The sequence below is a fragment of the Phyllobates terribilis genome, unplaced genomic scaffold (genome assembly GCF_046119375.1).
Source record: "Phyllobates terribilis strain yellow unplaced genomic scaffold, ASM4611937v1 Scaffold_11__3_contigs__length_659146591, whole genome shotgun sequence".
NCBI lineage: Eukaryota > Metazoa > Chordata > Amphibia > Anura > Dendrobatidae > Phyllobates > Phyllobates terribilis.
This window is the reverse complement of record NW_027362771.1, coordinates 214,651,671-214,677,896: the sequence shown is the minus strand read 5'-3', so window position 1 is coordinate 214,677,896 and position 26,226 is coordinate 214,651,671. Positions and strand designations below refer to the sequence as shown.

At 42.5% G+C, this 26,226-nt stretch overlaps 1 protein-coding gene across 1 annotated transcript in view; it reads left to right on the top strand.

Moving 5' to 3' along the window:
• The window catches only part of PUS7L (pseudouridine synthase 7 like), a 35,371-nt gene extending 9,401 nt beyond the window's left edge, over positions 1-25,970 (top strand). Inside the window, exons 2-9 of the mRNA XM_073652030.1 lie at positions 1,235-2,120; positions 2,243-2,402; positions 2,590-2,785; positions 12,319-12,417; positions 14,370-14,451; positions 23,180-23,460; positions 23,551-23,604; positions 25,586-25,970. Coding sequence (XP_073508131.1) covers positions 1,247-2,120; positions 2,243-2,402; positions 2,590-2,785; positions 12,319-12,417; positions 14,370-14,451; positions 23,180-23,460; positions 23,551-23,604; positions 25,586-25,915 — 2,076 coding nt within the window. The 5' untranslated portion in view covers positions 1,235-1,246 and the 3' untranslated portion in view covers positions 25,916-25,970. The remainder of the gene's footprint in view (positions 1-1,234; positions 2,121-2,242; positions 2,403-2,589; positions 2,786-12,318; positions 12,418-14,369; positions 14,452-23,179; positions 23,461-23,550; positions 23,605-25,585) is intronic.
• The last annotated feature ends 256 nt before the right edge of the window (positions 25,971-26,226 follow it).

Below are 26,226 nucleotides of genomic sequence, written 5' to 3'. Positions count from 1 at the left end.
CTACAGGATATCTACTGTTTATATTCTATCTGTCTATCTCTGTATATAAGATTGCTTTATTAGTTATGTAAACTAGCTTTAAGTTACATAGAGTATTAAAGTATGTAAAAGATGATGTTAAAAACGTATTGCATACGGATGCTAGGTGAGAAAAATCGCATTGTAATCGCATGACACTTGTCCTACTTTTCTGGATCAATATTGGAGCAATTTTTTTATATAATCATGTGACTCCAGCCTAAAAATGATTGTCCACTACTCATACAAGCCATTCCTAAATACTATAGTCCCACCCCGGCGCCTTTCCAGCAATGTTGACTCCTGATTTCCCAGGACCTGAGTGACATTGTTATGTAGTGTAAGCACTGCCGCCAATCATTGGCTGCTAATAGGCTGCGGTTCTCACACTTTCTTTGGACATCCGATGTTCATCCAAAGGATGAAGCTGCTTATTAGTGACCTCTTATTACCTGCATTGTTCACATGGTATAACTATATCACATGAGCCCTGGGAGAACCGGCAGCAATAGCACTGGAACGGTACCAGTGTGTGAAAATATCTCATTTTTATTTTACACTGGGAAATACAGTAGAAGTGGTTGTCTGAGTAGAGGACAGCCCCTTTAATGTTAAAGCACCACTACAGCATTTTTTTATTTTTTTATTGCAGCGCTGGAGTTGTACAACTAATCTAAGTTCCCTGCCCCTAGTCTCTTACTTACCAGCCGCCATCTTCATCTTTTACCAATACTGCTCCAGTCGTCTTCTGCAGGTGAGTCACTACTCAATGTAAGTCTATGAGTGTGAGAACGAGGCCCTCCTAGACTTACATTGAGAGCTTGTGACCATTGCCTCTCTCTTTCGGTTAATCAGAAGTTGCAGTAACAAGATGGCTGCGCGGGATCGGAGTGGTGCGAGAAGAGCTAAAGACAGCGGCTGATGAGTATAATATTAGAGGCAGAGAACTTAAGTCAGTGGCACCACTCCAGCTCTGGTTTAAAAAAAAAAACGCTGGAGTGGTACTTTAACATATAGTTGAGTACATACAGGTATCCAAAACAATCATATGCTTATCTTAGGCCACATGATATCACTATGCAAATTTACAAAAAAAAAATCAAGACTCTTCATGGCAATAGCAATGAGGGTGTTACAAATTATTTAACACAAGATCTATAGCCTTGCATTTCTCAGTATTTATCAATCATTGCTGACTTTGTTTTTCTGGTTTTAGACTGTTAATAAAATGGAAGAAAGACCCCTCGACCTCGGCTCTCTTTCCTATCTAAGTGATCACATTGGCTTTTATGGGTCCATTAAACATTCTCCAGCTGATTTTGTTGTAACAGAAATTGATGTCACTGGTCAACTCGTTACAGAGGTCTACACTGGAGTAACTGACACATTACAAACACCACGAAGTAACGAACAAAACCTCAAAAAAGCCAAACTCTGCCCAAATGCTGCTAAGACCAAGAATAAAGACAACGCTGATGGAGCTTCCAGTGGTAAATGTGAGGCTGTGATTGAAAAAGTTGATAATGTTTTTGAGAATCAGGAGCTTCCCAGTTGTGAGGAAGACCAATATAACGTGCTTAACACTTTGTTGTGTCTAGATATACACGAGTCCCTCTGTAACTTTGCCGTCTTAGTAAGATCTGCCTTCGAGTCTAATGTATCCACAGGTGAGCAGTGTGAACTTTCTCTAGGCTTATTTCCGGACAAAAATGTTAGAGCCAGTCTCCACAGTGCTGTGCGCCAGACCTTCCCATTCCTCCTTACTTTTACCAGAAGCGCTGAGGTTCTCATAAAACCAAGCCAGGATTACCAAGAGCTTTCCTTGCTGACATCTGAAGAGGAAGCAGACAAATTCTTTACATTTTTAGATGCAAAAGTAGAAAATTCAAGGTTTACATTTCTACCAGATGTGTGTAAGGAACATAGGACATCTGTGCATCATTTCATCAGTAAAAAATTCGGGAAGCTGGTAGAAACCAAGTCCTTTTCTGAGAAAGGCACTGATGGACTGCAGAAAGTGTGCATAACTGTAAGATTCAGGGAGAGGAAGGGGTCATCTGGAAAACGACACAGATCAGAGGGAAATGCTGACATATTTACAGGTAGGAGTTACTCCGCTGCTGCGGTTTTCATCACGCAGTGCCACATAACCAATTTTCACTCAATGGTAACTGTGTATTTTTTTTCCATCATTTTATAATATAAAAATGTTATTTTTTTCTAGTTTTTACCCTTCAGAAGGAGAATCTGGAAACTCTTGAAGCTCTTGGGTACTTGGCGTCTTCACTAGGTGTCCTCCCCTCAGACTTTAGCTATGCTGGTATTAAAGATAAGAAAGCCATTACCTACCAGTCGGTGGTTGTGAAAAAAGTTACTCCAGAGAGGTGCAATATTTATCATCCTTTTTATAATATTTGGATATGATAGTCTTAAGAATTTTACCTCAATATGTACATTATGCTTTCAGCAATCCATATTGTCTAGTCCACGGCAATTTAATCTCAAGATCACATGCGACATAGCTAAAGCTCCAGTCACTTTACACTTTATCTGTTTATAATTTTTTTTCAGGCTACGTGAAGCAGAAGGATTACTTGAAAAAAAGGGGATGAAGATCTATAATGTACATCCTACTAACCAGCACATACATCTTGGTCAGTTAAGAGGAAACCATTTCACCATTCTTGTGAGAGATGTAAGATGTCATATTTGTGATAAAACAGAAGACCTGAAGAAGAGAGTTGATGAGGCAGCACATAATGTCAAGGTATGTCTAGTGGCACAAGTGAACATTTCAGATCTCTAACTTGTAGTAAAGCTGACAACTATTATGGAGCAATAATGTTAATACAGTAATTAAAAAATATATGGTTCCTGCTTGTATTAGCAGTTGTATACAGTGGACCTGGTCTTTCACTTCTGTGTACTTCTACTAGTTTCAGTAGAGAAATTGATTATAGTAAATCTAGTCCAATATCTACCTTGGTTTACATAGTCTTTTGATCCCTGACAAAGCCAGGGCGAAACACACAAACATGTGCTGGAGTCACTGAGTCAACATTACTTATTCATTCTTCCATGACAGCACCATGAGAGAGGGAATCCGCCCACCTACAGGCTTAAAAGGGGGCGGTCCTCCCTCTCGCCTCAGTTTGGTTTCCTGTCCTTGATGGGACCTTTCAGGCTTACCTGTAGATGCCTTGCCTAACTGGCCGGGTTTTAGTGGGGATGCCTTCTCCACTCCGGCTGGCTCAGATGTTGGTGCCACGGTGGACTGAAGGGGGTCTGCACCTTGTCCGCGCACCTGGGAGCAGCTCTCCCTGCCTGGGAGGAGAAACTCCGGCACAGCCCAGCAACCCCTGCTGCCCCGTAGCTCGCTGATGCTCTCCGGACTGTCACCCCCCCCCCACGTGGGGGGCGTGGTTACGGGCCGGTATCGCGGGATGCAGATACGGGGGCGTGGCCTCGGCTGACGTACTTCCGGGCCTGCGTTCTCCTGAGCCCTCACATGTGCTGCGGCGGCAGGATGCCGGCGGGGGGGAGCGCGTCAGCAGGGGTGGGGCTTGGGTTGCGGTCACGTGACCTGGAAATCTTCAGTGCCCGGTAAATGTATGAGCCGGGTTCACTGAAAGATTGCTTCCTGTTGGTCTGCATGATGGAAGTGCAGGCAAAGCACGTGCAGCAGGAGCACAAGCCACAAGAGCTGCTTCGGCATCAGCTGCTTTCTGGGAAGCACCATGAGGGCTCGGCAAAATCCATGGTTAAAAACCGTCGCCCTCGCTCTGGCAGTCGGAGTGACCAGTCTGGAGTCATGCCTGGGGGCAGCTAGCGGAGCTCCGGCAGACGTGATGATTCGGCAGCCTCTAGGGAAAAACCCTCGGCTGCGAGAGATCCTTAGTCCATCCCGGGGAAAAAGTGTGCCTCTAAAGTAAAACATAAGGAATGCTTTTTATGTAGAGCCCCATTACCAGACTCCTACCCTAAGAGGCTCTGTCAGTCATGTATTAGAGAAATGGTGACTGAAGAGACCCCCCAACCTCTCAGCGGAGTTAAAATACCTTGTTAAAACAGAAATCTCTAAAGCCCTGGCAAGCAGGAAAAGTCCGGTGGACTCCCTTTCAGACAATTCCTTGGTTTCGGAGGGTGAAGTTAGCTCAGGGGCCTCATCTGAGTCAAGTCAGCATCCTCATCAGACAAAGGCTCAAGTCGCCATTGCTTACCCCTGAATGAGGTGAACGTCTTAGTGAAAGCAGTCCGCTCTACAATGGGAATTGTGGATACAAGGGCGGAGAGATCGGTCCAGTACCTGATGTTTAGGGGTCTGGACGAAAGAAAGAGGAGATGCTTTCCATTGGTGGATAAAGTCCAGGGGTTAGTACAGAAGGAGTGGAAAAGGCCAGAAAAAAGGGTTCCCTTCCTCCTTCGCTTAAAAGGAAGTATCCCTTCGACGAGTCATCTTCCTCTTCATGGGATAAAGCCCCAAAACTGGACGCTGCCATTGCCAAGGCCTCTAAGTCATCCTCTTTACCATTTGAAGATATAGGGGCTCTAAAGGACCCACTTGATAGAAAGGCGGATGCCTTCCTCAAGGGGGCTTGGGAGACAGCAGCAGGAACCCTAAGGCCGGCAGTAGCATCAACATGGACCTACAGATCTCTCATGGTCTGGCTGCAGCAATTGGAGTCCCAGCTAAAGTCTAAGGTTTCTAGAAAGGACATCATATCTAATTTCCCATTAATCCAGGGTGCAGCAGCCTTCTTGGCAGATGCCTCTGCAGATGCGGTGAGGTTAGCGGCCAGGTCAGCAGCCTTGTCCAACGCAGCTCGCAGGGCCTTATGGCTAAAATGTTGGCGGGTGGATCTCCAAGCTAAAGCGAGACTTTGCTCCATCTGTTGTGAGGTAGGTTATCTTTTTGGTTCATCAATGGATGAGATACTGGAGAAGGCAGGGGACACTAAAAAACCGTTCTTTCCAGAAGAAAAAGTTCGTCCAGAGAAAATCAACAAAAGAACAGGATAGATACGAGCCCCGCAGGGGGAAAGGTAGAGGGCTTTTATTTGGTTCCTCCTCCCAATGACCCCGGAAGAAAGGACAATGACTCATTACCCAGGTGGGGGGAAGCTGTCATCCTTTCTTCCCGCCTGGGAACGTATTTCCAACAACAGTTGGATCATAGGTCTGGTCACTTCGGGGTTAAGATTGGATTTCCAATATGCACCCCCACAGAGATTTATGGTAACCCCCTCTTGTTCCTCCCCCGTGCAGCAATTAGCTTTGGAATTGGAGGTCCAGGAACTCATACAGAAGTCTGTCTAGCGGGAGGTTCCTGGTCCAGAAAAGGAGAAAGGGTTCTACTCCCCTCTCTTTCTGATCCGAAAGCCCGATGGCTCCTTCAGAACGATTATAAACTTGAAACCCCTAAATAAGTATTTGAGAGTGCCTTCGTTTTAAGTGGAGTCTTTAAGTTCCACAATAAAACTTCTTTTTCCTGAGTGTTGCATGGCGGTCCTGGACCTTAAGGATGCGTATTATCACATACCCATTCATGAGGGATATCAGAAATACCTCAGGGTGGCAGTTAAATTACAGGGGGTGGTAAGACACTTTTAGTACGCGGCCCTTCCTTTTGGTCTGGCGGTGGCTCCTAGAATTTTTACCAAGGATATGGCTCATCTTCGGGAGAAAGATGTGCTTATCGTTCCCTACCTGGACGATCTCCTGGTGGTGGGAAATTCCTTCCTTCATTGTAGTACACTTTTGGAGCAAGTAATGGTCGCTCTGAAAACCTTGGTTGGTTACTAAACTTAGAAAAATCTAGACTTAAGCCCATGAAGACCCAGCAGTATTTGGGTGTTGTGCTGAACTGCAGGAGTCCTGTCTTCCTGACTCAAAGATTAGGAAGATACAGCTCCTGGTGGAGGCGGCTATTCCGAACCCCTCCATGTCTCTCAGAAGAGCAATGTCCCTGTTGGGAACTTTAACCTCATGTTTCCCAGCAGTTTTATGGGCACAGTACCATTCCAGAACCCTGCAGTGGGAAGTTCTGCACAATGAGTTTATCCTCAAGGAGCATTTGGAGGGTTTTTTGACCTTGTCCCCTCAATCAGTTTTATCTCTTTGGTGGTGGATGGATGTTCCGAACCTGTCCAGAGGTGTCCCATGGGTGATATATCGAACTTGTGTAGTCACCACGGATGCAAGTCCCACAGGTTGGGGAGCCCATCTATAGGAAGAGATAATCCAGGGTGTCTGGTCTAGGGAGGAAAGAAATCTTTCCTCTAATGTTAGAGTTGTTAGCTGTGGAGCGAGCTGTAAACTGCTTTCTTGTGTCCCTGCAGGGCCAGGATGTCGAGATTTTGTCAGACAACCGGGTTGCTGTGGCGTCCTTAAACCACCAAGGGGGCACCCAATCAAAAACTTTGAAGGTTTCAGACCGGTTGCTACAGTTGGCAGAAAAATATCTCCTCTCACCGCCTTGCATATAAAGGGAAAAGAGAATGCCAAGGCGGACTTTGAGTCGAAACACGCTAAAAGGAGGAGAATGGGTTCTCAATCAAAGGGTCTTTTTTCAGATTACTCAGAGTTGGGGACTCCCTGTGGTGGATCTGTTCGCCACAAAACAGAATCGAAAACTGGAAGTTTTCTGTTCCCTGAACCCGAGGGAAGATCCTCTAGTAGTAGACTCCCTCCTAATCTCCTGGGACATCAGCATGGGTTATGCCTTCCCTCCGTTATCCCTTCTTCCAGCTGTCATCAGGAAAATCAGGGCCAACAAGGCCAGAGTGATACTGATAGCCCCCTTCTGGCCCAAGAAGCCTTGGTTCTCCTGCTTGAGGGAGATGTCAGTTTCAGATCCGTGGGTCCTTCCAGAGACTCCGGATCTCCTCTCTCAGGGGCCGGTTTTCCATCCTCACGCTCCGAATTTACACCTGACGGCGTGGAATTTGAGAGGGCCTTATTGAGGAGAAGGGGTTTCTCATCAAATTTAGTGGACACCCTCTTGCGTAGTAGGAAAGCTATCACCACGCGCATTTATGCGAGAACCTGGAAAAATTCTTAACTTTCTCGGGGGCTAAGGTGGAAGATGGGACCCCTGTGGGAGAGTTTCTGGAATTTGTTCAGAAGGGGCTAGAGTTGGGTTTGTCTACTAGTACCCTAAAGGTACAATTATCAGCACTGGGAGCCTTATTTAGCTGTGATCTAGCGAAAAATTTGTGGGTTTCTCGGTTTATTAGGGCATCTTTCAGATCTAGACCCATCTTAAGTTCCAACGTAATGCCTTGGGACTTGAATTTGGTCTTAACAGCATTAACTGGCCCTCCCTTCGAGCCCTTAGATTCGGCCTCCCTAAGAGAGATTTCATTTAAGACAGCTCTTCTGGTAGCACTGACTTCGGCTAGGAGAGTAAGTGATATCCAGAGTCTCTCCTCAGTTCCACCATACACTCAGATCCTGGAGGGATAGGGTAGTCTTCAAACTAGATCCGGCGTACCTCCCTAAGGTAGCTACCCGCTTCCACAGAACCCAGGAGATTATTCTACTTTCCTTTTGTCCCAACCCCCAAAATCCGGTAGAGGACAAGCTACAGACCCTAGATGTTAGGAGGTGCATAATCAGATACCTGTCTGTCACTGAAGGGTTTAGGAAGGAGAGATCCCTCTTTGTTTGTCACCAGGGGGTTAAAAAAGGTTGTGGGGCCTCGAAACCCACCATTGCTCGTTAGATCAGGGGTGCTATTGTTCTGGCCTATTCATCAAGTGGGAAGCAAGTACCAGAGGGTCTAAGGGCCCATTCTACCCGGGCCATGGCGACCTCCTGGGCGGAGAAAACGGGCGTCTCCATGGAGGAGATATGTAAGGCTGCTACCTGGTCCTCTCCAAATACCTTTTTCAAATACTATAGGTTGCACATGGGTGACTCTTCTGACCTCACCTTTGGGAGAAGGGTGCTCCAGACTGTGGTCCCCCCCCCCCCCCCCTCCCCTAGTTTCTCCATTCTCTCGTGGTGCTGTCATGGGAGAACGAATAAAGTCTTAGTTACTTACTGGTAACGCGATTTTTCGGAGCCCATGACAGCACCCTTATATTCCCTCCCTTCACGTTGGTAGGAGCACTCCCTTTTAGTTGGATATTCACTCACTCTTATAAGGTGTTTTGGAGTGGGTGTTTGTATGGATATATCGGTATTTGGTTGTTGCCTCCTTTTTTTTTTTTGCCAAAAAAAAAGAGTAGGTGTTGTTTTGTTCTGTATATCTTATGATGTTTTGTTCTTACTAACCTTGGCGGTTCTCTCATGCTCTGTTAACCAAACTGAGACGAGAGGGAGGACCACCCCCTTTTCAGCCTATAGGTTTCCTGTCCTTGGTGGGCGGATTCCCTCTCTCATGGTGCTGTCATGGGCTCCGAAAAATCACGTTACCGTTATGTAACTAAGACTTTTTTAGGCGAGTGTTGCTTGAAAACTTATTTGCATCTGTCTTATACTGTCTTATTATCGCAGTTATGTCTTGTTTATGGCGTTTTAACTGCTTTTGTTAGGTTGTTTGCAGTGCTTTTCAAACCTTAGTACCAGGCAGGAGGGCTTATGAATATATTCTTTTTCCCTATACCCTTATTGTGTGATATACTTGGACCCCCTATAGAGTTTTGTGATGGTCTCCATGTCTGTCAGTCTGATTTTAACTTTGTGCACTTTATCTATAAAGGTATTTTCTTTACTACATTCTGTAAAGTACATGTGATTTTGGCATTTTTGTATAGGTTATCTTGCATAATTATTTAGGCAATCCCTATAGAATGTTATTTACAGTATATAAGTGTAATGCATGGCTTTTTTTTAGGTTGGCATTTCTTACATCGTGGTCTGCGTTATCACCAGAGATGGCAGATTCAATTTGCAAGACTCTAGTCTATCGGCCAGGTCTATAATCTGTGACTGCTGGATGGGGGGTTCGGTGAATATCCTTATCTCTCGGCATTCCAGGCTCTTTATTTAAAGTCTGGCGCGACATCGTGTGTTCATCACACCACAATGATGACATCGCCACAGCCTGGCTCATCAATAGAAGAGCCAATAATGCTGAGGGGTAAGGAGATCAACAGGCTGATGGACCAGAGTCCTGCAAATAGATTCTCCCATCTTTAGTTATCACATGTACTAAACAGCTCAGTTTTCTTGGTTTAAACTTCAATACAAAATGTTTGTAACTAAAAATTTGGAGACAAATGAGAAAAGAATTGAAAAACCTATTGTTGCAGTTCTTTTTGTTTACACAAGTCTGGGATCATGTACAGTGGATATAAAAAATCTACAATTCCCTGTTAAAATGCCAGATTTTTATGATGTATGTCATATAAAATATTACAATCTCTGCAGCCCCTGTAGAGCAGGGACATTCACCCAACCCTCCCTCTTCTTCTTTTACATAGATTAGCAGTCCGACAAGAGAGCGGCCTATATGTAGAATGCCCAGTTGACAAGTAGGAAATTGGATGAAATAGGATAGTGAACCATCTTAATTAACATGCAAGAGCTCTTTTAGGGAAAAAGACCCTGGCAGTACTAACAGAATGTCTATTGTGCATAGATAAAGAAATTTAGAATAGACAGGTAATTGGGCAGGAAAAGGTCTTTTCAGAGGATTGGATAACAATAGGGACATGTGTTTACACACAGACACAGAAGTGGAAGAAGCCTATGGTCCCTGTAAAGGGAAAAATTACATCTGCTGCCGGCCGCGCCGGCACCAGTGAAAAGCTATATCTTTTCAGGGTGTGTATGGATCCAATATTGATGAGACCTACATTTTCAGCTTCAGGGCTTATCAGGGAAGAAGATGCATATTTTCTCATAACTGTAACTCCTGCCTATGAGCCACAAATCAATATTGGGCAGACTGCTGAAAACAGCCAGGTCATATTTAGTCTCTGGGTAATGGTAAAATCTCAATAAAAAATATTGCGGTGATCTTGAACTTCTGTGATCATCTTGAAAGGAGTTATCACATAAGTTGGGTATTTCATAAAATTCCAAAGGGCTGAGAACATCCCACAACCCAGCCCACGTGAGGTCTGCAAGGAGGGGGGTGTGTGAGTGTAACTCAGTTGCTGATAAAAGGTCAAGGTAAATTATGATCTTCGCTCCTGTAGAGAGATACATGTCATATATACATGAATCCCGTTCCCTGAACGTCCCCAAGGGAAGCGCTCTCCTTCGGCTAAGTTGACTCATCTCTGTGAGCAGCGTAGTAAGTTCTTTTGTTAATCCCTTTTATTTTCTGGAATTGTGTATGCTGTTTCATTTTGTCCCCTTTGTAAAATCTTTTATATATTATAAACACTGCCTCATTTTGGATTTAAATATAAAAAGTAATAGTTCTGTTCTTTTTGTTCTGTAACCCGCAACCTGGAGCCATACGCTACTTACCAAGCCTCCAGTTAGCTTGTCTAAAACATGACTGGTGGTGGCAGCAAGTAGTCTGGGTTTATCGTGGAGTTAATGGTGACTATATAGGGGTATATAAATATATTACATGCGTTTGAATCGGAGGTGTATATACCATACCCTCATTGTTAGTTTCCCGATAACCGGCCTATTAGTGCAAACGGCCAGCGTCCTCCTCTGCTAATCGTCGGCCAATCGTGTAATTGTCCGGACGATAGGGGGCAGCAGAGAGCTGTTTGACATAAAGATCACAGCGAGTGGTTCGTCGTGACCTTCTTGGACTGCTATCCTTGACCATGTAAAAAAAGCATAACAAGAAGAATCATTTCAAAACTTTCTCCACCTTTAAAGTACCACTCCAGCTTTTTTTTTTTTTATTGCACCGCTAGAGTGCTGCTTTAAATGCAAGTCCCTTGCCCCCTGTCTGATACTCACCTGCCGCCACCTTCATTGTTTTCCAGCTTTGCTCTTGTCAGTCTCCGGCGAAATAGTAACCTGTCGGCTGCTCCAGTGTTTCATGGAGCTGCATGGAGGTTACTTTTCAATACAAGTCTTGTTCAGGGTCACATAGATTTGCACTGTGCTCTTGTGATGTAGCTTCTGACTTCCGAACAGTCAGAAGTTGCACTCACAAGATGGCATTGCGTGACCAGAGCGGTGCCGAAAAACTGGGAAGATACCGGAGGCTATATGACCGGGGGCACCACTCCAGCGCTGATGTTCCCCATAATCTGTACAAATCCATTGAGAAACAAATTGAAATCCTTTTAAATGAGAAAATAAAGATAACAAAGATAAATTAATGTGGCTGAAGTGTGAACATCCTCTTATAATTGGTGATGTTAATCACATTCAAACTCATGTTAAACAGTAGTCAGTGCACAGCTGCCATCATTTATAGTGATTCTGATTAACCCCATAAAGTTTAGCTGTTCCAGGAGGATTTTCCTGACATTTTCTAAGTTACATTTTGCATCAAATGCTGTGGTCCATAAACAGCTTACAACACAGCAAGGGAATGTCATTGTTGAAAATAATAATCAAGGAAAGGGGTACAAAAGAATTTCTAAAGCATTAGATAACATTGCTTTTCATATGTAGAAAAAAAAACCTTTTTGATTATTTTGCAACCCCTGCTGAATGCTGTCAAGATTTTTTTTCCATTGGATTGTTTTGAGACTAGTGGATTTTGGTCTACTTTTGACTGTATCATTCATAACTGAGTGTGCTGCAGACAGTTTTACTGTTTTTATAGTGTGTAGTACTATATGTAAAACAGAAATGTGCACAGATTTGGTAAAAGGTATTGTTAGGTTAGGTAGTCCTAAATTGGTGAATTTGGTAGTCCAGATTAGATTGCTTTAACGAAGGATAATTAACAGACTTTTGCAGTGCTACAGCTTTGATTTTTAACTTGTGTTTCAAGTAAGACCTTTCCATTTTTCTAATTGCTATAATTGACACCCTAAAGTTTCATTGTTACCTTGTTTTAATAGCCAACAACTACAAAACGCGTATGTAGTACTAGCCTGAGGTTTGACATTCTTTGCCTACAATTTAACAGTTTGCAGCCCAAGATCTTGAATATGTCTTTTCATTAAGAATAAATCTTATTCTTATCTAATTATAAAATATCCATATCTGCAGTTTACTATGGAAGAATTGTATTTAGTGTTATTGCCATAATCCGCATTATTTTACTAGCCATCTCTGAAGGCTTCTCAATATTTCCAGATAGTGGCCAGAACATGAAGGGGTACATGTAGAACTCTTTTGTTTTGATTAAATTAATTTTGTAAACCATTAGAGTTGCTTGTGTTACAGAATATCTTTTTGTTTCTCTCTCTATCATTTCAGAACAGAGGCTTTATAAACTATTATGGACCACAAAGATTTGGGAAAGGGCAAAACATGCAATCACATAAAATTGGATTGGCTTTACTGAAAGAAGAAATGGTATGTTCCATCTTGCTGCTACTTAATTTCTGTAACTCCTTTTACCTAGCTTTGTGTTTTTGCAAAGCTGATACAAATTAGAGTTCATCCTCCTGACTGCTCTCTCTGCTCCCTCTTCCCTTCTCTCAATGTTAGATATTGCAGGAGGGAGGGGGAACTTGTACCCATATCTGCAGAGGGTATGAAAGAACGTTTTTAAAGTCTTATGCAAAGCAGAGAAAACGGGCTAATGACGAGGAGGAAAACACATGCAGAGGAAAGTGCAGTATTGGAGCTGTGATGGTACATGAAAGCAAGTGCAGACAGACAGCAGCATCATGGATATAGACAGACCTCACATCCAGCATGTATTACAGGGAGAGACTCTCCTACAAGAAAAAAATCTGAAACCTGGATTGGATTGGATATGTTCTATATATACACATCACTTTCCAAAGAGATAACAGAAATGTTTTTGCTAGATCAGACTTTTCATTGATTTTGGTGTAACATTGAGCAGGGCTGTGGAGTCGGTAAGCCAAACCTCCGACTCCTCAATTTCCATGACACCGACTCCCTCATTCATGACTCATGTATAAGTGATAAATTAACTGTAGCACAGATTCTTCTCAGCTAAAAGTCTAGACCCTTAGATCAGGAATAGGACAGACATTTATAAGACATTTCATAAATTTCCCAAATTCTTACTAAAAAATATTCCCCACAAACTGCATTGTACTACTGTACCCAATTTATTATATATTTTAGGAGTCGGAGTTGGTCCATTTTATACCGATTCCACCAAAATGGGCTCCGACTCCGACTCCACAGCCCTGCCATTTAGATCTGCATTCATTCAATATCATAATTGTAATGAATGTACTTTGTTGAGTTCTGAATTTAATCTGATATTGAATTTTATAAAAAGTATTTTTTATATTTGTTGTAAAAAAAAAAAAAAAAAAAAAAACTGAAGGAAGTGCTATGTGCCCACGATGCAGATTTGAAGCAGAAATTTCCTGAGCGTTTTTTCCTCTCCCTGGCAGAAAAAACGCATGCGGATTTTACACCTTTTTTAAGCGTTTTTGCATGCGTTTTTTCAAGCGGTTTCCCAAGCGATTTTGAGCATCACTCAAATGCATTTGGAAAAAGGCTTGAGGCTATGTGCCCACGTTGCGGAAATGAAGCAGAAAATTTCTGCTTCATTTCTGCATGTCCTCTCCCGGAAAAACGCATGCGGAATTTCGCAAGCGTTTATCGCGTGTTTTTCACGCGTTTTCGACATGCGGAATTGCCTTGCGTTTTTTCATGCATTAAATAAGGCAATTCCGCATGCGGAAACGCAAAATTAATGAACATGCTGCGGATTTTTGAACGCAGCATAAACGCTGCCGAAAAATCCGCAGCATGGGCATAGAACTTGCGGATTCTCATTGGGGACCATGGGATGCGGATTACCAAGCGTTTTACAAGCGTTTCCGCTGCGGAAAATCCGCAGCAAAAACGCTTGTAATCCGCAACGTGGGCACGCAGCCTGACAATATAAGTTGGTCACACAATATGAATCCATGCAACTGGCATGGATTTATATTGTGTGACCAACTTATGAGGTTCAATGCAAGTCAATGTGAGCGATTTCGCAAATTGGTTGTGCTGCGGATTTTTCCGCAATGATAATCTGCAGCTTAAATTTCCGCAGCATGTGCAGAGTACATGCGGATTATCATTAGAAAACATGGCAGACATCTTAACAAGCAATTTTAATGCGTTTTCGCTGCGGAAATACATTAATTCCGCATCGTGGGCACACAGCCTCAGTGTCTAAAGTAGTACAACCGATTCGGTAGTTCTCCAATTACAAAGTCTGTTTTTTTTAATCGAATTTCTTTTGTAATTGTTTTTCATTTTGATCCTGTGTAATTGATAGTTGATAATAATGCACCATTCATTAAAATGAAAACTTTTATTTCCAGACAAAAGCTATCAAATTGTTTTTTATCCCTGAAGAAGGTGATGATCCCGTAAATAAAGCAAAAAGATATTTTTTCCAAACTGGTAAGCACTAAATACAGTGTCTAAAATATGCTTATTTACGTAATGTTAGCTGTATTTTTGTATTTCCTTACATTTTGACTCCTAATACACCCTAGTTTAAGAAATTTGAATCAATTACCCCAAGTATGTGCAATTTGCACAAGGATTAGTCCAATCGTTAACTAAATGAAGAATCTGCACAGATAATGAACATACTTTTGAAATCATTATCCTATGCAGATTTTTAGGGGACTTTTTAAGGATTTAGCTGCAGAATCCACGCCTTCAACCTCGTCATATTTTGAACATGGCCTTACAGTGTGATATTACATGGCTACATCCCCCAGTGTCTGTGATGACTTGATAAATTCCTGTGGATGAAATACCATTGTTGCAAAAATAATCACAGAATAGAATCACAGAAGCCTAGTCATTGTGCCAAAGCTACATACTTTTGTTCTATATATATTTTAGTCTGATGACTGCTTTAAGAAACAGAATACAAAATGTTCTTCTTCCCTTCGAACAGTTGTAAAGTAATGACATTCTGGAAGTCTTCAGTTACCACAAAAGGGAGCTTGCTGTTTACGGATTGATACAACTCCTATTAACCTCTTCCCAGCATAAGACCTAATAATATGTCTTATTCAGGAAAGTATTCCTGCAAATAGATGTTCTATTATGTATTATTAGGTAACCTTTCCTGGTGTGTTCACTAATGGAACTTGTCATGACTGACTGTCAGATTTCTACAGTAACAGCTAGGGTTGGTGTCCCCACCAATCCTGGCTGTTTAATCCTCCAGGTCAGAGGTGCCCACATTTTTTTGTGGTCCAAGGACCACATTGTCATGCTACACCTCCACTTACATGAATACAGAACCACCATCAATACATGAATACATCATCAAAACCACTAGTAGTACATGAATACGTTACCAGAAGCATCATTAGTACATGCACGCAGCTCAAGCTTAGTACAGTGATCAGTTGCAATGTCAGGTAAGCCTCCACTATATATACTTGTATCGAATGAATCTACAATTCCCAGTGTGTCCTTAACAATGGTAAGGAGTTACTAGGAGTTCTTGCTACCAGCGTCTTGAGACACTGTGGATCATACAGAAACAACTATACTGATAAGACTCTGTCACAGGAGTGGGATTCAAATTTTTAACAGGTTCTGTGTTTGTGTGTAGGAAAACCACACCCTTTTTAAGCCACACCCATTTACACACACCTTTTCTTGAAACATATACAAGTAGGGGCGCAGTCAAACAGTAAGCCGAGGTACCTAATTTTACCACAAAAAACTGGGAAAACATATTAACTCGAGTATAAGCCTAGGGTGGGAAATGCTGCAGCTACTGGTAAATTTCCCCATCCTAGTATGTATGGCACCCCTCACCCCCCAATCCTGGTATGCGTGGCCCCTCCCTCACCCCCCAATCCTGGTATGCGTGGCCTCTCCCTCACCCCCCAATCCTGGTATGCGTGGCCCCCTCATCCCCCTATCCTGGTATTTGTGGTCCAGTCACTTTACACATAAAAAAAAATAAACACTTGTACTCACCATCCTTCCTCACCTCTGCTCCAGCGCTGCTGTGTCCTGTTCTGCTGCCGCAGCTCATGTCGGCATCTGAGCAGTGCGCGCTCTGAGGCCGAAGTGAGCTGCTGCCGGCACATTCACTCTTCTCCACGTCGGGACTATGGGCGTGGAGAAGAGTGAATACATTTCCTCTTTAGTAGCGGGCACCGACTGCAGGAGCACGGCTCAGCGCTCCTCCGTGCCCTCTACTTAAGAAAATGAATATTCCCTCTTCTCCACGCCCATGGGAGTGGAGAAGAGGGAATATTCATGTCCCTTTAGCAGCGGGCACACGCGGTAGCTGCAGCAGCGGCTACCGCGTGTGCCTGCTGCACCGCCGCCGCAACCTTCCCCCTCCCCACCCCCCATCAATACTCACCTATCCTCCTCGTTCTCCCGCTGCTGTGGGGCCCGAACCAGATCACGGCTCTGGATCTTCGGGAAACCGGCTGCTCTTCTAACAAACGGTTGCATCGCACTGGGGAGAACCGGCTGAATTCCACCCCTGCTCAGTCAGTATCACAAGTAAACATTTACAGGTACCTAACAGGTGACATCTTTTCTGACTAGAGTCATTCTCATCCCTTTTGTGTCCATGTAGTACAGACACCATTATAAGAGTTCACGCCCACAGCTCATCTCTGCTGAATTCCCTCTTCTCTGGCTTTCTGCAGCACTTTATAACCCTGTTCCCTAAATGATAAATATTTCCCATGCTGTGTCTCTGAATAAATAATTGCCTCTCACTGTGCTTCCTGCACAAAATACAATCCCCACACTGTCCCAATTATGATAAATTGCCTCCACACTGTTGCCATTATAAATAATAGCCACCACAGTGTACTCAGTTATGAACTATAACTGCCATGGTGTCCTCCCTTACAAACTGTACTGTCTCCACCTCACTTCCACCTCTCCATTCTATCTCCTTCAAGCTGCTACTTGTCCATATTGTCCCTTTCATGCTCCGACCTTTCATTCTGTATCCCGCATGCTCCTACCTTTCCATATTGTTCTCCCATACTGCCCCTTTCCATACTGACCTCCCACGCTACTCCCTTGTTATACTGTACCCCCTCTAACACTCACCCCCCTACTCCACACAACACCCACCATACTGTGCCTTCACCGTAATACCCCCTATCTACAACACAAGTCCCTATAGTCTTCGGCTCCATAGAGCGCTTACCTTCGTTTCGTCTTCGCTGCCTCTTTGTCACAGCAGAGATTGCAGCAGCGTGATGAGGTAAGGGTGTGTGCTGACCTTATTACACTGCTGCATGTCAAGGTGAAGAGCTGATGAGCGCTTCTCTGCCCCTGTCCTGGCGCTCATGTCTTCAAATGTATTTACGCCTGAGAGACGGCGCTAGAAGTATACAGGAAATGGGGAACCAGCCTTCCACTAGTTCTCCTATCAGGCCTCAAGAAATCCTTTGGCGGGCCGCATGTTCTTCAAGTGTTCTATAGATGCAGTCCATAGCAACTGCGGCATTTAGATAGTTATGACAGGGAGGGGACTTTTTTTAACCCCTTCGGCACCACCACAATGTTTAAGTTAAAAAAAAGTATATATACAGGTGCTTCTCACAAAATTAGAATATCATCAAAAATGTAATTTATTTCAGTTCTTCAATGCAAAAAGTGAAACTCCTATATTATATAGAGTCATTACAAACAGAGTGATCTATTTCAAGTATTTACTTCTGTTAATGTTGATGATTATGGCTTACAGCCAATGAAAATACAAAAGTCATTATCTCAGTAAATTAGAATACTTTATAACAACACTACAGGCTGATCCAACTTTGATGTAATGTCCTTAAAACAAGTCAAAATGAGGCTCAGTATTGTGTGTGGCCTCCACGTGCCTGTATGACCTCCCTACAACGCCTGGGCATGCTCCTGCTGATGTTGCGGATGGTCTCCTGTGGGATCTCCTCCCAGACCTGGACTAAAGCATCCGCCAACTCCTGGATAGTCTGTGGTGCAACGTGACGTTGGTGGATTGAGCACATCTGGGACATCATGTCTCGCTCCATCGGATTCAGGTCTGGGGAAAGGGCGGGCCAGTCCATAGGTTCAATGCCTTCATCTTGCAGGAACTGCTGACACGCTCCAGCCACATGAGGTCTGGCATTGTCCTGCATTAGGAGGAACCCAGGGCCAACGGCACCAGCATATTGTCTCACAAGGGGTCTCAGGATCTCATCTCGGTACCTTTCATCTGTGGAGAGCACAGGGCGCCAGTGGCGACTTTGCCAATCCTGGTGTTCTGTGACAAATGTGAAGTGTCCTGCACTGTGTTGGGCTGTGAGCACAACCCCCATCTGTGTACGTCGGGCCCTCATACCACCCTCATGGAGTCGGTTTCTAACAGTTTGTGCAGACACATGCACATTTGTGGCCTGCTGGAGGTCATTTTGCAGGGCTCTGGCAGTGCTCCTCCTGTTCCTCCTTGCACAAAGTCGGAGGTAGCGGTCCTACTGATGGGTTGTTGCCCTCCTACAGCCCCCTCCACGTCTCCTGGTGTACTGGCCTGCCTTCTGGTAGCGCCTCCAGCCTCTGGCCACTACGCTGACAGACACAGCAAACCTTCTTGCCACAGCTCGCATTGATGTGCCATCCTGGATGAGCTGCACTACCTGAGCAACTTCTGTTGGTTGTAGAGTCCGTCTCATGCTACCACGAGTGTGAAAGCACAACCAACATTCAAAAGTGACCAAAACATCAGCCAGAAAGCAATGGTACTGAGATGTGGTCTGTGGTCCCCACTTGCGGAACCACTCCTTTATTGAGGGTGTCTTGATTAATTGCAAATAATTTCCATCTATTGTCTATTCCATTTGCACAACAGCATGTGAAATTGATTGTCAATCAGTGTTGCTTCCTAAGTGGACAGTTTGATTTCACAGAAGTTTGATTTATTTGGAGTTATATTCTGTTGTTTAAGTGTTCCCTTTATTTTTTTGAGCAGTGTATTTCAGTCTAATGTCTGCTTTAAGAAGCAGCATACTAAATGATGTTCTTCCTTTTGAACAGTTGTAAAGTAATGACATTCTGGAAGTCTTCTGTCACCACTATATATATATATATATATAGTTGTGATTTACTCGCTCAGGAAAGCATTAGGTAGCGTTCACACAGGGAATGCTGTTTTCTCCAACAAGTGCAGTTTTATTGCTTTCATAAAACTCCAAGTTATTCAAAACCAAAAACAGCCTCTTCTGAGCACAAAGGTATCACAGCAAATAAACAGCTCATTTAGCAAGGCACATATGTCAGTGCGACCTCACTCGAACAAATTACAGTCTTTTCTACTGGAGCAAACTTCATACACAGAAGAGGCACAATCCCACCAGTCTCAGTATCCCCTTCAGCCCAAGTTCCAGCGCCAAGCAGAAGTATTCAACTCCAAGTACAGTTCACACTGAACAGGCTGCAGCTCCCACATGGTTCTTTGCAGCTCCAACACACAGACTGCTAAGCCTCCCTAGCTGACCCATGCAGTCTCCATTCAGAGAGAGACCCTGGAATGCCTCTCTCAGCTATAGAATACATTTTGAAAAATAAAATAAATTCAGCTCACCTGGTTCTCACATGCTCCTGGTGCAGGGAAGCCTAGTATTGTGTGGTCTCATGTAGTAGAAACCGTATAAATGTAAGAAAAAACTGGCTTCCAGGAAAAAAAATTTCCCCCAATTTTTTTTTTTTTTATTGATAGAAAAATAGTTCAGATTTGTCAAAGCTTTGACAAAGAGCATAGTATCCTGCTCGAAACGCGTAGCTGGATCCTATGATGTGATTTATCCATTGAATTTTTATCTCATTACCTGAACTGATCTGAACTATTTTTCTATCAAAAAATGTTGGGAAAATTTTTTCCTGGAAGCCAGTTTTTTGTTAGTTATACAGAATACATTTTGGCTGGTCACTCACCAGCAGCACTCGACTCTGCTCAACATCCAGCAGACTGACATACCTAGTGAACACAGGCCCGGTTCAAATCTAGGCAGGTTCATCTAATCAAGTCCTGCAGTGATGAGATTTAACACTGTCCTACTGTGAAAACAGTAAAAAATAGCAAAAACTGTTTTTTCATCATACTGCCAGACAAAAAGTGAAATAAAACGTGATAAAAAATTTTGCATTTAAAGAAAAATGGTTTTACTGAAAATAAAATTTCGTCCCTCAAAATTCCAGCCCTCTTATGGCTCTGTTAGAGGAAAAAAATAAAAAAAGTTATCTGTCTTACAATATGGTGATGCAAAAAAAATTTTGTTTCAAAAAAAAAAAAATTCGATCTTAGTGGGCTAAAGTAGCAAAACATGAAAACAAAATATATAAATCTGGCATCGCTGTTATTGTACTGCCCAGAATAATAAAGAGCAGTTCATAGAGAAAACAAACACTGGCACCGTTGAACCTGCACAATCTCTGATTCAGCAGAACAAACACTTCTCCCTTGTGAACCGGGTACTTTGCTTGAAAACGGAGTCCAGACAGTGACCTGTTGAAGCGCTCATACGCGCAAAACGGCCGCCGTCTATTAAGTGTTCCACTGACTCCCTGCCTTGCTGTTTTAAAGTGATGAAATCATAAAAAATAAATCTGCTCTTTCATTTATACCACATGGTGAACAATATAAAAAATTAAAAACAATTCTGGAACTGCTGTTTATTTGTTCTCCTGCCTCCCAAAAATGTGGCTCAGATCACACTTTCCACACTGAGCACTTATGTTTGCGTTTCTTACTTAGGCCACGGCCCCACTATCACTATTTGGTCAGTATTCAGTCAGTATTTTTTCTTAGGAGTGGGAGCCAAAACCATGTGAGGAACAATCAGAGAAAAGGTATAATAGAAACAAGTCACCAATTCTGCATTTATCACCCACTCCTGGTTTTGGCTCCCACGCCTGAGAAAAAATGCTTAGCGAATACTGACCAAATACTGATAGTGGGGCCGTGGCTTAAATGTCAGTCACCCCATCTTGCCTCTGATACGGCAGTGTCTCAAGGCAGTTGACCACTCTTTTGTGCACCATTAGAAAGATGGACATTGCCAGGACAGAGGCCACATGTAGTCTAAAGGGTCTCCATCCACCTTATTATAGTGAATAGTTCAGTGTGAATCATGTTTTTTGCTGACTTAGACATAAACCCTGATGTAAGTGCTCAGCGTAGAGCATGGATTTATTTGAACCTAGCCTTAGATGAGGGATGCCATTTGTAAAATGGTGTCACTTTTTGTAGTTTCTGCTATTCTGGCCCCTCTGTCTTTGCTAATGTGACATTGCACCTACAAGTCATTTAAGCAATATTTGTACTCCAAAAGGATGCTCCTTCCCCTCTGAGCTTGGAATGTGGCCGAACAGTAGTTTCTGATGACATATGAGGTATGGATACTCAGGAGAAATAGCGTCACAAATTTTGAGATAAATTTTATCCTAGCTCATGCAGCCTATCTGTCCCCATTTCCTCAAGATGGCTGGACCATCATTGTAAATAAGCCCCTGTACTTTGTGTCACCCCCACCTCATTGTAGATTGTAAGCTCTTACGAGCAGGGTCATCATTATTATTTTTGCTTTAATTATTGTACTATCTTTAACTGTGTTACTTATGACTTACGGTATATATGAACCTCTGAATTGTAAAGCGCTGCGGAATATGTTGGTGCTATATAAATAAAGATTATTATTATTATCCTATTGCTCATTGTAAATACTTTTAAAACATTGAGGCTGAAACAACATTTTTGTGGAAAAAAAAAAAGATAATATTTTGTTTTCATACCCCAATGTTATAAAATTGTATTTGGTACCTGTGGATTCAAAATTCTCATCACACCCCTAGATCAATTCTTTACAGGGTGTAGTTTACAAAACAGGGTCACTTGTGAAGAGTTTCTACTATTTTGGCATCTCAGGATCTCTGTAAATTCCACATGAGGTATCCAGATTTATGATCCAAAGGACAAATAGCACACCTGCCTCCTGAGCCCTGTCTTCTGTTCAAACAGTTTAGCGTATTGCTGAATTTGGGAAACATTGCATAACAAATTCTGGGGACCATTTTATCCTATCACGAATTGTGAAAACAAAAAAATTTGAGGCTAAACGAAAAATTTAGTGGAAAATTTTACATTTTTCATTTCACTTTTTTTCATTTTTCACTTTTCGTTCCGTTGAAACATCTGGGGTTAACCAACGTCCTAAATGTGGTTTTGAATTTTTTTTGAGTAATGGCGAGATCACTCTCTCAGATGCTGCCGAGCAGTGATTTGGCAGGTTCATAGATCAGGAGAACTACATGCCCCCAGAGAAAACACTTCTGACACAAATTCTTGACCCTCAAGCCATAAATTAGCATACTGAGTGCCAAAATCATATCTCTGTCACAAAGGGATAAAATGAAAAACAGAACTGCTAACAAACTCATATTTACAGCTTATTATTGCACCTATTCTATTAATCAAAAGATGTTTTATGCTATAATTTTTAGATTCGGCAGATTAATAACACTCATAACTAATTCTTCAAACTGAACATGAGGTTTTATGTACGGTATATATTTTGATCAAACCGTATTAGCCCAATTACCATTTCATAGCGATTTCTGTTAGTAGAAACCTTTTTGCAAGGATATCGGCTTCAGTTTGTAATCTTACAGTCCTTCAATAACTGTATGACTGACTGTATAAAGAGAATCAGGGGAGTGGGGGTAAGAGAGCGCCATTCTCTGTAAAGATAGAAAATTAAATAGACAAATCTTCCCCTTTCCCTTGCCTTCTGAACTCCTCATCCACTTTGGAAAAAAAAAATCATTCTTGGTCAAAGCAAAATGGACTGCATTCACAGTGAGGTGTCTGAATATACCTCCTTTTATTACTCTATGGAGTGTGGAGGAGGAAAAGGAAAGAGGAGCACTCAGCACAGTGAGAGGCCAGGGAGACACATGCAGATCGAGCTGTAGCTTCTAGCAAATTTATTTCACTTTATTGCTGGATTCACAGATACACAGCTCAGTACTCTGGTGTAATGTCTTTCCTGCTGCTGCTGCTTTTGTCTGAGTGCTACAAAGAAAGAAGAGCAGGAAAAATGTAGTAATATTCATAGTTTGTAGATTTCTTAATGTTTATCACTATTTACTCTTCTTATTTCAGAGGATATTAAAGGTACCATTCAAATAATGCCAACGTATAAAGTCCGTGAAAGAATGCTACTGCGGGCACTGAATAGATATGGGATGAGTGACGAGGGATGTGTACGAGGATGGCTCAGTATTCCACACTCCATGCGCATCTTCTACATCCATGCTTATTGCAGTAAGGTCTGGAATGAAGCTACATCTTACAGAATAGCAACCTATGGCTCAAAAGTTGTAGAAGGGGACCTGGTGCTTCACAAGCAGGATGCAAATGAAACCACTTTATTGAGTGATAGAGTAAGTTCTTTTTGGATCATTGTATAAGTGTACAATTTGCAGATTTATTTATACTGTGCAAACCTTAACAAATTATTGATTTTTATACAGGTTCATATTGTTACGACTGCAGAGGAGGAAAAAGAAGTATATTCTATACATCAAGTAAGTGTAAATAATTGTAGGAGTCATCCCGGAGTTCATTGGTCTGTACTGTATATGTGTGTGTGTGTGTGTGTGTGTATATGTATATATACAGTACAGACCAAAAGTTTGGACACACCTTCTCATTTAAAGATTTTTCTGCATTTTCTTGACTATGAAAATTGTACATTCACACTGAAGGCATCAAAACTATGAATTAACACATGTGGAATTATATACTTAACAAAAAAGTGTGAAACGACTGAAAATATGTCTTATATTCTAGGTTCTTCAAAGTAGCCACCTTTTGCTTTGATGACTGCTTTGCACACTCTTGGCATTCTCTTGATGAGCTTCAAATGGTAGTCACCGGAAATGGTCTTCCAACAATCTTGAAGGAGTTCCCAGAGATGCTTAGCACTTGTTGACCCTTTTGCCTTCACTCTGCGGTCCAGCTCACCCCAAACCATGTCAATTGGGTTCAGGTCTGGTGACTGTGGAGGCCAGGTCATCTGGCGTAGCACCCCATCACTCTCCTTCTTGGTCAAATAGCCCTTACACAGCCTGGAGGTGTGTTTGGGGTCATTGTCCTGTTGAAAAATAAATGATGGTCTAGCTAAACGCAAACCGGATGGAATAGCATGCCGCTGCAAGATGTTGTGGTAGCTATGCTGGTTCACTATGCCTTCAATTTTGAATAAATCCCCAACAGTATCACCAGCAAAGCACCCCCACACCATCACACCTCCTCCTCCATGCTTCACGGTGGGAACCAGGCATGTAGAGTCCATCCGTTCACCTTTTCTGCGTCGCACAAAGACAAGGTGGTTGGAACCAAAGATCTCAAGTTTGGACTCTTCAGACCAAAGCACAGATTTCCACTGGTCTAATGTCCATTCCTTGTGTTTTTTAGCCCAAACAAGTCTCTTCTGCTTGTTGCCTGTCCTTAGCGGTGGTTTCCTAGCAGCTATTTTACCATGAAGGTCTGCTGCACAAAGTCTCCTCTTAACAGTTGTTGAAGAGATGTGTCTGCTGCTAGAACTCTGTGTGGCATTGACCTGGTCTCTAATCTGAGCTGCTGTTAACCTGCGATTTCTGAGGCTGGTGACTCGGATAAACTTATCCTCAGAAGCAGAGGTGACTCTTGGTCTTCCTTTCCTGGGGCGGTCCTCATGTGAGCCAGTTTCTTTGTAGCGCTTGATGGTTTTTGCAACTGCACTTGGGGACACTTTCAAAGTTTGCCCAATTTTTCGGACTGACTGACTTTCATTTCTTAAAGTAATGATGGCCACTCGTTTTTCTTTACTTGGCTGCTTTTTTCTTGCCATAATACAAATTCTAACAGTCTATTCAGTAGGACTATCAGCTGTGCATCCACCTGACTTCTGCACAACACAACTGATGGTCCCAACCCCATTTATGAGGCAAGAAATCCCACTTATTAAACCTGACAGGGCACACCTGTGAAGTGAAAACCGTTTCCGGTGTCTACCTCTTGAAGCTTATCAAGAGAATGCCATGAGTGTGCAAAGTAGTCATCAAAGATAAAGGTGGCTACTTTGAAGAACCTAGAATATAAGACATATTTTCAGTTGTTTCACACTTTTTTGTTAATTATATAATTCCACATGTGTTAATTCATAGTTTTGATGTCTTCAGTGTGAATGTACAATTTTCATAGTCATGAAAATACAGAAAAATCTTTAAATGAGAAGGTGTGTCCAAACTTTTGGTCTGTACTGTATGTACACACCTTGCTATACCTGACACAAGCTATGCACTGATGAAGTGGACAGGATGTCCACGAAACGCGTTTGATTTTAGCTTATAAATAAATGGACTCTTAACCAAGCACTGGGTATTGCATCCCTTCTTTGACCCGGAGAAGCGTGGAATCATTGGCCGCCCGAGAGGGCGGTTGGGACTAGTCTTATCTCAGGCTACAATCCATTGTCGGATCTTCTAACTAATCCATGTTTCAGACCTGTTTTTTTTATTCTAGGTAGTCCTTCCAATGCCTGGACACAGCATCAGATATCCTACTAACCAGGTTGGACAGTGGTACAAAGATGCTCTTGCCAGTGCTGGCCTGCAGTCGTGTAATTTTCGAGTTGGGACATTACAGTTGAACATTCCCGGCTGTTACAGGCATATAATAAAATATCCACAGAACTTGATTTATGAACCTATTGTACAAATTAATGAGCAAAATCAGGAGAAAGGTTCTGAGCAAACAACATCCCAGAAAGCAAGACTAAAATTATCATTTACATTAGATTCTTCCTGTTATGCTACTATTTGTCTCCGAGAGATGATGAAGTGCAACTTTTAATGCTCATTATTTTACTATAATTGGATGGTAAATAAACAGGTTTATCAAATCTTTTTATGATGTGACTATATAGATTTTTTTATGATTTCATGCGTTATTAACCAAGTGCAAAGTTTGTTAGAATTATTGTGATTCTTTCAATACTAAAATGGGCCGACTTATAACAACTCTGTAATTTAAAGGGGCTGTCTGGTACTTTTATATTGGTGGACTTTCCTTATGATGGGTCATCAATACCTGATCGGTGGGGGTGCAACTCCCGACACTCCCACCGATCAGCTGTTTCCAGGGCAGGTGGCAGCGGGATGTGC